This window comes from Carassius auratus, chromosome 7 (assembly GCF_003368295.1).
Source record: "Carassius auratus strain Wakin chromosome 7, ASM336829v1, whole genome shotgun sequence".
In the NCBI taxonomy this organism is placed as follows: Eukaryota; Metazoa; Chordata; class Actinopteri; order Cypriniformes; family Cyprinidae; genus Carassius; species Carassius auratus.
This window is the reverse complement of record NC_039249.1, coordinates 7,641,476-7,655,185: the sequence shown is the minus strand read 5'-3', so window position 1 is coordinate 7,655,185 and position 13,710 is coordinate 7,641,476. Positions and strand designations below refer to the sequence as shown.

The following is a 13,710-nucleotide window of genomic DNA, read 5'->3' as shown; positions in this document are numbered from 1 at the left end:
GCCTTGGACTCTGTCTGACTGCAAATCACCTACTTCAGGATTGTTGATGTTAATTTGACGCAAAAATAAAGTGTGGCCATTGCTGTTTGACTCATTGCACTTTATTATCATAGTTTCATGGAATATACTTACAGTGTTTAGACTTTTTTATTATTATTATTATTGAACAGATCATTCATTGCTTTGTCAGTATAACTACCAGTAAAAAGCTGGTGGTCACTAAGATTTTTTTTTCTTTAATATTATTCAATAAAATTGGCAGGAAAATGAAAAGATAATCAGCACAACTGTTTTTAACATAAGAAATGTTTCACCAAATCGGCACACCAGAATGATTTTAAAAAGGATCATGTGACACTGAAGACTGGATAACTTCCTGAAAATTCAGCTTTCCAATCATAGGAATAAATTACATTTTAAAATATAATACACAACAGTTATTACAAATCTTTAAAAACTATTTTTAAAGTATCTTACCAACCCCAAACATTTAAAGCAATATTTTTTAAATCTCTAAGACTTTGCTAACCTTTAAAACACAATAATATACAGTAGAAAAAAAACAAAGTGTGAGAAGCAAAAAAAAGAAAAGAAAAGGCTAACAGTTTGAAAGCAGCAGCCTCATGTTTGTATAAATCCTGTGTGATCTTGTAAACGAATCAAAAATCTCAGAATAATGTTCATTTTTCTGGGGGAACAGCAGCAGACTCTTCTAGCTCAGGGGGTCCATCATCTGCCCGTTTTTCTTCTTTTTTCTCCTCACTCTCTTTCTTGTCCTCCTCTTCGTCTTCCCAGTCAGACTCACTGATGTCATCATCTGAGATGTACCAGTCGGGTTTGACCTCTTCCTGTTCAGCGCTCATCTCATCGTTGACCTCAGGCTCAGGTTTGTGTTTGGGGTCCTCAAGTTTCCCCCAGGCTACAGCATCAGCCTTCTGCATGGTCACCTCAACCTTAGAGGGCACCATGTTCACAAAACTGCTCTTTACGTCAATCACCTAAAAGACCAGAGGTGGACACAGATGTCAGACTGTCTGACTTCAAAAACTGTAAATTGTTTCCTATGCACTAAACTAAAAAAAAAAATATCACTTTCCAAGTTTCAGGAGCATAAATCATTGCTAAATCATAAGAGAGTGTGAATGTACAGCAGCAATCTCACCCCCCACAAGTGGATGTCCTTATGAAACACTTTGTCCCCCTCAAACTGAATGTGGCATGTTAACTGCAGATTGACAGAGAATGTATTTATGTACAAAGATTATTTATAAAAGTCATTGAATGCTGAGTTTTTTAAAGCTGGATTTTAACTCACCACTGTGCGGTTTGCCTCCACGTAGGAATGCTCTGGACTGGAGTTCTTGGCGTAGATTGTGACCACGACCTGGTTTCCCGTCTGGTGCCAATCATGCCTGCAAGCCACCTTCTTTTTGTCCTGCAGAACCCAACACACACACACAACATCCAGATTTCAGATCGTTTCTTGATTATACAGCGTGTGTCCATGTAAATAACTATATCCACTGATTAAAAGAGTCCACTAGCTGTTACCTGTTTGGGGATCCAGCAGTGTTTTCCTGTTGTGCAGCCCTTCTGATCCAGGAAGGCGTTGAAGTCGGTGGTTTTTATGCAGCAGCAGTTCCAGTATTTGTATCTAGAAAATGATCAGCAGATGAGAATTATCATGCATCTCCCAGCTCATCTCATAGAAACAATATCTTTATGTGGACACTTTTTTTCATGTTCTCTTGTTGAATTCGACTGCATTTGTGAATCTAGATCAGTTCTCTGACAACGAGAAGCTTTATGAAAACAGGCCTTGCTTGTACTGCAAAATGTTTAATAGATACAGGAACTGGGCACCTATTTTAAGTCTACAGCAGATATAGTTACAGACGAGTCATATTTCTAAATAAAGACCCAAATGCCGCAGGTTTCTTACCCTTCGTGGAAGACAGGAACTCCGGGATGATATGTGCAGATCTCTGCGTCTGTCTCTGGACCCTGGTAAATCTGAACACACAAACGATCACAAAAAAAAAAAAAAAAATCATTTGAACTGATATTCATAGAAAAAAAAAACACAGATGTACCTCAAACTAAACTAGATATTTCTGCTCCAGAGAAACACTCACAGGACTAAACTTTAAAGTGCTGATGCACCTGAACTCAGCATAAGCTCTGTGTCATCCGTTTACCACCTTCACACCTGAAAACACACTCATTTTTCTACTCATCCAAATAGATAAATGAGCAGGAAGCTGTAACAGAGCTATACGTCTTTACCCAGACGAGCAGGACTGAGCACAATTCACAAATGAAGAATTGTCTTCCTTTCACTTCAAGAGATTAGATTTTGGCTTCCACAGGGGCTGAAACTGAATATGAATGGGAATGATGGAAAGACCATGGTGCAAAAATGACATTTAATGAAGTATATAAAATTCAATTAAGTTCCCGGTGACATTTCAAACCACCGATGATAACATGCTCATAGTTAATTCATTGTGTAAAGAACAAAAATAAAGAGAAACTAATTCAGTTGTGAATGACACCCAGCCCTGCTGATACAGGTTTAGTTCTCACATGGACTAAAGAAGAGCTCCGCTGAGTAATTAACATGATGAACTTTTGGGATTTCGGCAAACTAATCCATTAAAGATGATGGGAAGCTTTAACAGAAGGCGTTAAGGTCAAATCCCAGTGAGGGAGGCTTTAGTCATTAATTCTGCTCTGAGTCCATTCAACATTACAACAAACTTGTGTCGGTTTCTGCTCCTCCTGTTCTCATGAAACTAGTCGTAAGGACCAAAGCAGACTGATGCTGGATCAGTACTGTTACACTAAAACACTCATCGGTTCAGGATTGATTCTTCATGGATTCCGTCTCTTCATGAAGCACTGCAGTGTCATGCTTTATTAAGGCCACTAGATGGCATGAACTGTATATTTTGTAATGCCAGCTGTTTAGTTTGTTGTAATGTACATATTACATGAGCACTTACTGTTTTGCATCCTGCATTCTTGCACTTCACCCCAACCAAGATGACTTGACTCTCTGTAGGACAGCGAGAGGGAAGAGGTGACAGGAGAAAACAAAACAACTGTGAGAGGAACTTTACAAGTCTGCTGATCTCTCAAAATGTGCAATAGTCACATTATATAAAAAATGACAGTCATGCAGCACAACAAAGCACCACAAGTATCCTACAGCAGACGTGTGAACACAGAAGGGTGTTGCTGTTTTTACCCAGAGGTCCTACTGTAAGTGACATTATAGACAGGTGGGAGTCACATCAACAACTACTGTTAAGGACTGAAGTGAGCTTTGGGAGAACCAAGAGCTACATGAACATAAATACATAACACTGCACTAGAGCGATGGAACTCACGGGCCAAAAATAAATTAATTAATTAAATGGTAAAACAAATATAAATTAAATCCATGCCATTTTGCACAGTCAAAATAGTTAAATTAAAAGGCTCTTAACTTATAAATGCTTTATTTATTTATTTTTGGGCAGGCTGTGTGCAATATGCCCCGTCCTCTTAACATTAACAAAACAACATGATTTGGACCAGTGTTATTTTAGTATCATTGATATACTATAGTTTCTTAGTATTTTGTTTTAGATTAAAATTAGATGTTTTCTACATGCACTTTAACTTTAATTTCATTTTTTGTGATTTTAGTAATAGAGTTTTGGTCATTTTTATTTGCTTTTTTAAATGTATCTACATAATTTTTATTTAGAAGTTTTTCATTTATTTAGTTTTAGTTAAGTACGTCAAGTTAAACTAAATGTTGGTATTGACAAAATATGTTTTTTTAATTTTGATTTCATTTAACATTTTATTTCAAGTAAAAAAAATTATTTATTTTTGTAAATGGTTTTAGTTTTATCTCCATTTAACAATAAAACCACTTATGTAAACTATATTAAATACAGGCTCACTTGCAACATAAACATGCTTTGTGCTAAACACGATGCCTTTGGGAAATTATTGGCAATTCTGGAATCATTGGCGACGTTTAATAAAGTTTTTTTGGCATTATTTTAACTATTAATATAAAATAACAGTGTCAATATTATGGCATGGAAAGATTAATGCTTTTTATTTATCAATTTCATTTAGCCTTTTTTGCATTATTTATATAATTCACATTATTTAACCATTATATTAATATAAGTTCATTGTTAAAACAAATACATTTTATCACTTAATTTTAAAGGTTACTTTAGTTTAATTTTATGATGGGCTGCAACATTAAAGGGGCTATATGATGCAATTTCAATTGTTTCTTTCCATGTCAGGTAGATGCTGTGTTTTTCTAGGAGAAAGCAAAAGCACTTTATTTGTTCTTCCAAAAGTAGATGCATTTAGGAATCTTTAAGATTACTTACAACAGAAGAGCAATGCATTTAATGGACGACCATTTCGTGAACCTCTGAGAGGAGATAATTCTGACTTTGCTACGACAATCTGGCACTTCTGGATCAGCCACTGTAAGTATGTTTCGTTATTAGTTTAAGTATTTGCTATTGAATGTTCAGAAAATTACGTGTTTGAGAGAGGCGGGGCATAGAGGACCTACAATAATGTACAGTATTTGAAAAATAATGTGTTTTTTGAACATTAAAGCATGTCAACATATTCTGTTACACCAAATACACAAAATAATGATCTTTAAAAAAAAAAAGCATCACATGACCCCTTTAAACTATATTTGTGCTGAGTACAATGCATTTTGTGAATTATTAGCAACAAAAATCTATTTATATTTTTACATTATGATATGAATACTAACTTCTTCTATTACTATGAATACATTGTTATTATTAATGCATTAATTCATTTAAGGACATGTTTATGTTTAAGTTTAGCAAAAGCAGTAGAGAATCAATGCATTAGTGTCACTGTGCTTATGCTGCAGGTGATCCTGAGCTGTAGGAATAACAGGAGCCGCTCACCTAGCTTCTCTCTCTTCTCTCTCTCAGTGATCTCCATTTTCTCTGCGATCTGAGCCAGAGAGGGAGCGATCTTCACCCGCACCTTTGTCTTTGGCTCATCTGAGCTGGGAAGGAGAGAATCGAAAAACATGTCACTGTCTGTTTTTATTTAACAGTCAGAAGGAGCTGTACTTCTCTTCTTTGAAAGAAACAAAAGAGGGCTTCAGAGAAAGAAAATCATTTTTGTATTCGGAGCAATGGGTTGGGGTGTGAAACAGTGAGCTGCATATGTACTCTGTATACCTGGGTCTCTCTTTTTCCAGGGCTTCTGCAGATTTGGGTCCCTGGTATATAAGTTCCTCTCCACCGTGCTGCTTCACATCTCCCTTCTCAGACGTCACCTCTGGTCTCAGAGGCTCCTGAGGCTTCTCATTACTATGGCGCCCGCGAGTGCAACCCTGAGAGGACAAGCACAGGAAGCTGAATGTGACTGAGAGAAAATAATTAGCAGACACCGAGCAGATTAAATGACATGTCTGAGATTGTGTGAATGTGAAAGTCTCTCCATCACAAGGACGGCAAGATTAGTTCAATTATTTGTACTGTAATTACTTATTTCTCAGTTTACACATCTGTTCTAGCTTGACATTCAGTACTGCTAATATCGGCTGCTACGTGATAATTTGGCATTTGATGAGTCAATTTTTCATAAAAGCATCTGCTAAATGAAAATAAACATGTGAACGTCTGCCACACTTTTAAATATAATTCTTGTCCATGCTTTGTTTGGACTAACTTTATTGACAGTTTTTGTTTTTATTAATCAATGGATTATAACTTGGAGTCCGGGGCACACTGGGGGACTCAGAAAACTTCCAAGGAACTTACTGTAAATATATATTCATTATTAATAATAACATTAACAAAGATGAATAAACAACTATAACAAATGCATTGCTGAATGCTAATATGAGTTAATGCATTGATTAATGTTAACCAATGGACATTATTGTAAATTGATTTGATCAATAATAGCTTATGTTCACTTACAGGCCAACTTTCAGTAAGTAAAGTTAAGAAATTGAGTATTATTTTAAGTATTGTGAAGATGTCAGATTTATATTCAGTCTGTACCACTGTACGTGCAGCGCGTGAAGAGCAGCGTGAGATGAAACCGTCGCGATTAGCATCTTATTAGCATACCTTGATTGACAGGAACTCCGAGAAATCTGTCGTCCTCTTTTTACAGCAGGACCAGCCCTGAGGACAAAAACCCAAACAAAGAACCACATCAGACAGACAAGAACAAAATAAAACAAAAACATGGATATTAGGCTCCCTAAGAAGCAGGCAAACACGCCGACGACGAGCTTATCAAGTAACGACAGAACCGAGCAGCCGGCGGTCTGCGCTGCTGTCTAAACACAAAGAGCTCACCTTTAAGGCGTCGTGGAAGATTGGCACTCCAGGGTGAAACTGGCAGACATCTTCAATGTGTGAGAGAGAAAACAGAGTTAGTAGGAGACGTTTATATACAGAAATAAATCCTCATTACCATTTTTATGGACATGCTCAGCGGAGACAGTAGAAAGATTAAGTCATTTTATGGAAGCAACACTGGATTCGAACACCTCCAAATGTGATTGAGACTTCATGGATCCAAGAAACATCTAAGAACAGACACTAGCTAAATCCCATTTTCTACAATTTCCGATTTAAAATGTATAAATAAAACATGGAAGAATAAATGGAGGCTGTCTTTTTGCAAAATGAAATCAAAGTTAAGTCCCTGCCGCCTCCTTTATCCATTTATATAATTTTCATTTATATCATTTATATAAGTTGTTTCCAAAACAACCTTTTCACTGGTTTAGAAAGTGATAAAGCACTTCTCTTTGAGTTGTAATTATTTAGCCATGACCTTCACATGGACTATTAAAATGTATACAGTTCAAGATATACTATTTTCCCCCAATAGGCTATATATTAATAAATAGTAAAAATACATTAAAATCTTACCCTCTGAGTTTTTGTCAGCATCAAATCGACCCCCGCAGCCTCTGTTGTAACACATTAGAGCCATGTTGGCCTATTAGATATTCAGGTTGATTTTCACTTTAATCGTTGGGACTCTTTTCCTTGTTTATATGCTCGGTCCTGTGTTCGACTCGGGTACTTATGAACTGGCACGGCCGCTGGGAAACTTCTCCAGAACTTTCAGCCGAGGAGAGATCCAGAAGGAACAGCCACGTCCAGGGAAAGAGAAGGAGAGAGATGTTCTAGTCTGAATGAACTCTAAAAATAGCCAGTGCCATGTGTGCTCTCTCTCCTTACAGCTGTTGGGGTCTGTCTGAGAGTGTGTGACATTCCTGGGGTCTATAGAGAGGGGCCGATGGGAGCAGGGGACACAGCTGAATCACTAAAACCACCAACAAAGGACAGACAATAAACCAAAACCCATCTTTCCCAAAACTACACTAAAGTTGGGTTATGATGTCACTTACCTTGTAAATAATGGCTGACAAATCAAGAAAATAAGTGCTAGTTGTTGTGCTTTTTTTTTAAATATTACATTTACATTACATTAATCATTTAGCAGACACTTTTATCCAAAACGACTTACAAAGGAGGACAAAAGAATATATATATAGTCAGATTGTAGCACTTGGAGGAAGATGCAGTTTTATACTGTTGTGTTCTGCAGCTAGGAGTGGGATCTGGGTTTTAGAAACCAATCCACATGCACAGTGGGAGCACAAACTGATAGCAAACTATATCTTGGAACAAAACAACAGGCACAAACTAAAATAGTAAGGCAATTCAGCCAATAAACCACTGAAGAGAAACCTTGAGAAATGGAGTCGGGTACAATTCCTGACTGTGTAGATGAATATTAATAGACATTGGGAATAAGTCAGCGAGATGAAATCTGTTAAAAATGTCCTTTATTAAGAAACCAGTGAGCGCGAGCGTTAAATCCATTTATTCACAAGGCATTCACTCATGGTTCAGGTTAGAGGCTTGCAACCATAAATTTTCTTCACAAATACAGACAACAAAACAAAGACTTAGACAGAAAGAATGAAAGAACTTACAAAAACTGACTCAAGCAAAAATCGCGAGGAGGAATATAACATACCAGATCAGCACAACCAACCACTGATAAATCATAAAAATAACAGATATACACAGAACCCGTCCATCACTACGACAACAACTGCTTACTAAAAAACAGCACCATATTTAATAGAACTTCGCAAACGTTACATGGAACTGTGACACTTTCCCAGGCATGTCAGATACAAAAAAACATGCAAGAAAACAGGTACAAATTATAAAGCGATCAAAAGAAAACGGAGTTAAATCCATCAGGTCTCTTGGTCCTGGGTTGAGCATCTCATTGCAGGCGTACAAGCGACAGTTCAGGAGAGACTGGTATCATAAGAGCATTGACTTCAACCAGTGCTGCGTGCTTCATGAAGCTCACGGGGAAACCACATGAGAAGTCGATGAAGAGGGTGTTTGATTCAGGTTTAGCTACAGATTAAAGGTTTCACAAGCATTCTACCAGACTTGAGAGAGTTGATGTACAAGCACAACCAGGCATGTCTGATTCCTTTTCCCCAACGGTACAGAAGTCAAAAATAGAATGTGGTTGAGCTCAAATAATTTATGTAGAAGCGAATATCACTAGTCACTGCTTCAAATCACAGACAGCAACCTTCAGAAGAGTAGAGCGATTGAACAATCTAAACCAGATTTAGTTACTTAGTGAAATCAGATTGAATGCCTTGCCACATAGTCCAGGAATTGCCTTAATGGCATGATGGGAAACAGTCTACTAGAGAGTAATTTGACCTCTCATAGAACCGTTTTATCATTTAGATGGACTGAACAGCCAAATACTTGCTGAGAAGTTGGGGGGAAAAAAGGACCACAAAATGGTATGCGCTGCTGTACATCCTTTTCCACACATTATAACCAGCTCCACAAACACGTTTAACTGTTTGGACAAAACAGTTGGTCTTTAAACAGAAGATACACAAAAGAACATTGGTTGATTTTCCTGTTTCTGAGTCCACTGTCAAAAAGTGCTACAAAGAAATAATCAGGTGGTTCTTGTTGCAGTGAAACTCGTGCAATAGATTCAACAGAAATCACACTGACAGACGCAAAAACAACACAACACGGCACTACACAAATTTGACCAGATATTTAAAACATGCGTTCATACTGTAAAAACCCTGCATTATGGGCCGCGAGGCAGGCATGAAGTGCAATTTCAAGAGGCCAGAAAAGAGAAAACAAGAGAGCCGGACATCCAAAATGAACTCGAGGGAAATGGTTTTCCTGCTTGGAATATGATTGATGAGATGAATAAAATGACAGACAAAATGAAACTAAACAGAAATAACCAACAACTCAAGAAAAAAAAAAACAGGCTTTATTTATGTGAATGAAAGACAAACAAGTTAAACATAATCCCACAATTTCTGCCTTTACATTTTCAACATGCTGAATAAACTCCTTATGGTCTGCATGAATAAATAAAATAAAAATAAAAAACAGGTGGGGGAACAAGCATAAACATGGAGGTTTTGCATTCACCTTTTTTGGCATTTGATGATAAATGGATAAAAAAAGATTGCTGCACTGCTCCCCTGGGCTGATGCACAGGGATGATGGCGCTTCTACTGGAATATATATTTCTAAATATACTGCATATATCTCTGTAACAGGAAAATAAGGACAAAAAGATGCTAATAAGAATGTAGCAGACAAATAACCCACCTAAAACCAAATCATTAAAGCCAGAGAAGCCAGGACAGCTCGATGACAGCATGAAGGTGAAAAGGACCCTGAACACCAAGCATCCCCAGCAGAGGTCTGACACATCGATTCTGAGAGGCTGCTGCTGAGCCAAGTATTCCAGGCCAGCTAATGAGCCGAGCCTGAGACACATAAAATCAGGCTAAGTAGTTCAGAAGTACACTGGAGTTGGCTGCTCTTCAGTCTGGCAGGATGCTCTAAAATAAAAGACGAATGTACAGCGGTGAGTCCAATACACTCAGACATTTGCTTTGCTTTGTGTGCACAACTGCTCCATAAACAGCAAACAGAACACTAACTACAGTAGCAGCTGTTTATATGAAAGATGACAAACAGTAGCCACAAGGGGGAGCTGTGAAATCAAGAACCTCGCTGTACATACAGTAGCAAGGATTCTAAACAAAAATGAAAGTTTGTTCCTTGAAAGACTCAACTTAGCAAAACCCATTTGAAAAAAAGCCTTTGGTGTGTCAGAGAGAAAGCATTCATGACCCGCCGCCAGTGAAACAAGTCAACTAGCCTATAGGTTTATCCAAAAACACGAGGTTGCCAAAGAAACTTGCATCTTCAGACGGTCTTCACTACAGGCTGGGCTGCTAATGCATGCAGAGCTTTTAATAATATATTAAAAAAAAGACAAAATATGACTGAGAGGGAAATGCTGCTGTGTTCATCAACCTGTGCCAAGAACCAGAAACTCTAGATTACCATGGAAACCCTGGCTCATGATAGCACCCTTGTACATCTTGAGATCTTTCACCATCCCTGAAGCTCACAATCATACATTCACTCGCTCACTTCACACACTTCAAGCCTCCGGTGACAGGATAATAGAACAGATCCTAATTAAACAGCATTGCTCCTCTGTGCCCCGTTACCTTGCAAACCCAGAGAGAGCATCAACATTGAGCCTGCATATAAAAAAGCTTTCAGTCTGAACCTGCTGGACCCCCTGACAGCGCTCAAAGGAGAATTAACTCACAAGCATGTTAAGAAACGCTCAGTAAAGAATTAGTAACCAACTCGCGCACCCACACAGAATTAAGCAAGCAGAGAAACACAATACACATTGCTTCTACAAATGGAACGGGCAGGCGGTCACACGGCACGCATTACAGCGACAATATAAAACTTGCAGTGGTGATGTCTTTAGCAACATACAAAAGCAAAGACCACACTTGAACTGATGGAAAGTCAAACTCAGACTTCAAATGAAAAATCACACTTACAAAATAGAAAATTCCATTCCTTTATGGGCTCTTTAAACACACCTGTGACCTTATTACATCAGTATTACTGTACCACTGAGTCTGTGCACTGCTAAGCAACTCCTTCTGATAAACACTGTAGAAGAAATGCATTCCTTAGGGGAAGGATTATTATTTGTAACCAATAAATGTTTGTTGCTGTTTACATTCTGAAACCTTGCCAGCTATAGGTAGTGATCGTTTTAAAAAAGCAATAAGCTCCATGAAGCTTTACTATGGCACACCTGCAACCACACCATATCTCCAGTAACATTCCATCAGTCCATGCAGAATAAAAACTAAATCTAGCATGAAGAAACAAAGCAGGAATTATGGGATGATGTGAAGGCTGAAGTGGAAACCTGCTCTAGAAAGGGTTAAAGGGATTTCAGGAGGGCCGAAAATGCTTTGGCTGCACAAGCAAAAATTAAGATACCCTGTTAACAGTGCCCCATATTTCGAGGAACTGCACAAAAACAGAACAAAAGTAGATTTTAGCTATTGATTTTGGTTCCAAAGTTGGCAAACAGCGATACGCACGTCCTTCGGAGAAAGAACCGTGTTGTCAGGCGCCGAGAACAAGAGCTAGCTTATGGCATTTCTCGAATCACAAATGCACATAATTTGGCAACACAGACCAAGATTCATGTCATTTTCTGAAATAATAAAATATATATAACATGCTTTCTAGAACAAAAAGGATTAAAAAACATAGGATTAAACAAAACCCTCATTAAAAACAGATTTTTGAATAGGGTCACATGCCCTTCACCCTTCTCCCAAGGGTGGGTGGTACATGGGGGAGTGGGCTCAGAGTGTGAGATGTAGTCGTAAATGCATTACATGTTTGGTTAACACAGAAGAGCAGGAGCAGATATGTTTATCAGTGTTCTTGGAGTGACAAAACACGGTGGGAGGCCAGTGAGAGGGGGCTCTTCATGTGGCTCACGTAACACCAATGTGTGCATATGTATGTGCAAGACCACCATCACATCTGAAACGGAAACCCTTAAACCAGTATAAACAAATAAGGATTGACTGACCATTTTGAACAGTAGCCATTAGTAACAGTAACATGTTAATTGTTAACATTAGACGACTAACGTTGTAGATAAAAGAGACCAGCTCAATGTTATATACTATGTTACACATAAATGCATGTGTAAAGTGCTTGGGGGTGCAGAGCACCTTATATAAGGGCTCAAATTCCTTCCTTATTTTGAAATGAGGAGCCGGGGCATTGTGTTAATGAGCCATTCAAACATGTTTATGATCTAGTAAGCTGTACTATTCAGGGGATTTACTTTGACATTCACTGTTTTCCTGAACTCAGCCTGGGCATCTTCGTAACAGAGCAAAAGAGGACATTAACAGGAAGTCCACCGTGTTGGGCTTTAGATCTAATTCATATTAATTATGAAGAAAAAGAAACAAAAAGAAGAGTGCTCTGTACATGGTAATTTAATATCTGCAATAAAATCCACGATTTCTATGATGTATCACACCTGCCAGTAGACACCGTGCCCCAGGAAAGAAATGAACCTCAAGAGATGAAAAATGACACACTATGCGCTCTCATCTGGGGTGTGTGTGCTGGGTGAGCCGTTTCAGACAGTGAAGTAAGCATTCTTGACACAAACACATTCCTCTCCATATGCACGCTCTTTCTTTTTGTCTCGATCTCCTTTTATTTGGTGGTAGTCGGATCCTCCTCTCACTAGCTTGTTGTTCTGTTCAGCCGTCCTGTTTGGCGCTCTGCTTAAGTGCTACTTACATGAACTGCATCTGTAAAAAGACACAAAGAGTTATAAATAAGCAACACCGCACTGAAGCGCTCAGTAATGACCGTGTGAATACAGCAGCACTGAACCTCTTGTAAATGGAGCATCTGTGTACTTGGCCAGAGGCAGGGAGCAGTTTTGTTTTGTGTGTGTGTGTGTGTGTGTGTGTGTGAGGGATGTTACAATACTTAAAATACAATACCAGTGAAATTGCTGATGAAATTTGAATAACAGTGAAATTTCAGAACTCTCAATACTACAGCAAAAACTAGTACTGCTATTTAAAAATGCTTTATTTAAAAAGTTAAATACTATAATAATTACTTATAGAAACATTTAAAATTTAAATATAAGGCTGTCAATAAATGAAAAGATAAAATAGTATCCGTTTTCTGTAATTAAAACACTTTTAAACCATACTTTACACTAAATTCTGTGATTAATATGAAAACAAAAAATGCAGAAATAAAATAAAAATTAATTATTTTAAATATTTGTCATGGCATCTGGTCCTACAAATAAAGGCCAGTATCACTTATACCAATATTTATAGTGATGCCTTTATTAAACTTCTTTGTTTTTTGGTTATTTATTCACTGTTTGGCATAAAATGAGTAAATATATCCATTTAACATTACAGTTATATTTAAAAGCAAGGTATAAACTGCAAATTTTCTGAATATTTTATTATTATTTTTAATAATTATTTTTAATAATTAAAGAACTTGAATTTTTTTTTATAACAAATCTGAATTAAAGTGAACTTAATGTGCTAACAAATCTGAATGAGCTCAGTCAATTTTTTCCCCACTTTAAAGTTTTTTTTTTTTTTTTGCACTTTATCACAATAAATATACTAAAAAGGATGTTGTGTTAATTGCATTCATTATATTTAACACA

At 37.5% G+C, this 13,710-nt stretch overlaps 2 protein-coding genes across 7 annotated transcripts in view; both read right to left on the bottom strand.

The window, feature by feature from the left end:
- Positions 1–221: 221 nt before the first annotated feature.
- LOC113105727 (cysteine and histidine-rich domain-containing protein 1) lies at positions 222–7,755 on the bottom strand. Its single transcript, XM_026266986.1, has 11 exons — positions 6,972–7,755; positions 6,390–6,439; positions 6,156–6,212; positions 5,256–5,410; positions 4,974–5,077; positions 3,006–3,058; positions 1,943–2,013; positions 1,552–1,654; positions 1,316–1,435; positions 1,163–1,225; positions 222–998 (listed from the first exon to the last, which is right to left on the bottom strand). Exons 1-11 carry the CDS (start codon positions 7,033–7,035, stop codon positions 681–683), a joined length of 1,158 nt encoding a protein of 385 aa, XP_026122771.1. The 5' UTR covers positions 7,036–7,755; the 3' UTR covers positions 222–680.
- Positions 7,756–9,374: 1,619 nt separating this feature from the next.
- The window catches only part of LOC113105726 (phosphatidylinositol-binding clathrin assembly protein), a 53,374-nt gene continuing 49,038 nt past the window's right edge, over positions 9,375–13,710 (bottom strand). For all 6 annotated transcript variants that reach the window (XM_026266984.1, XM_026266980.1, XM_026266983.1 and 3 more), the window contains one exon: positions 9,375–12,814. In XM_026266984.1, the coding sequence (XP_026122769.1) occupies positions 12,800–12,814 (15 nt within the window). In that variant the 3' untranslated portion in view covers positions 9,375–12,799. The remainder of the gene's footprint in view (positions 12,815–13,710) is intronic.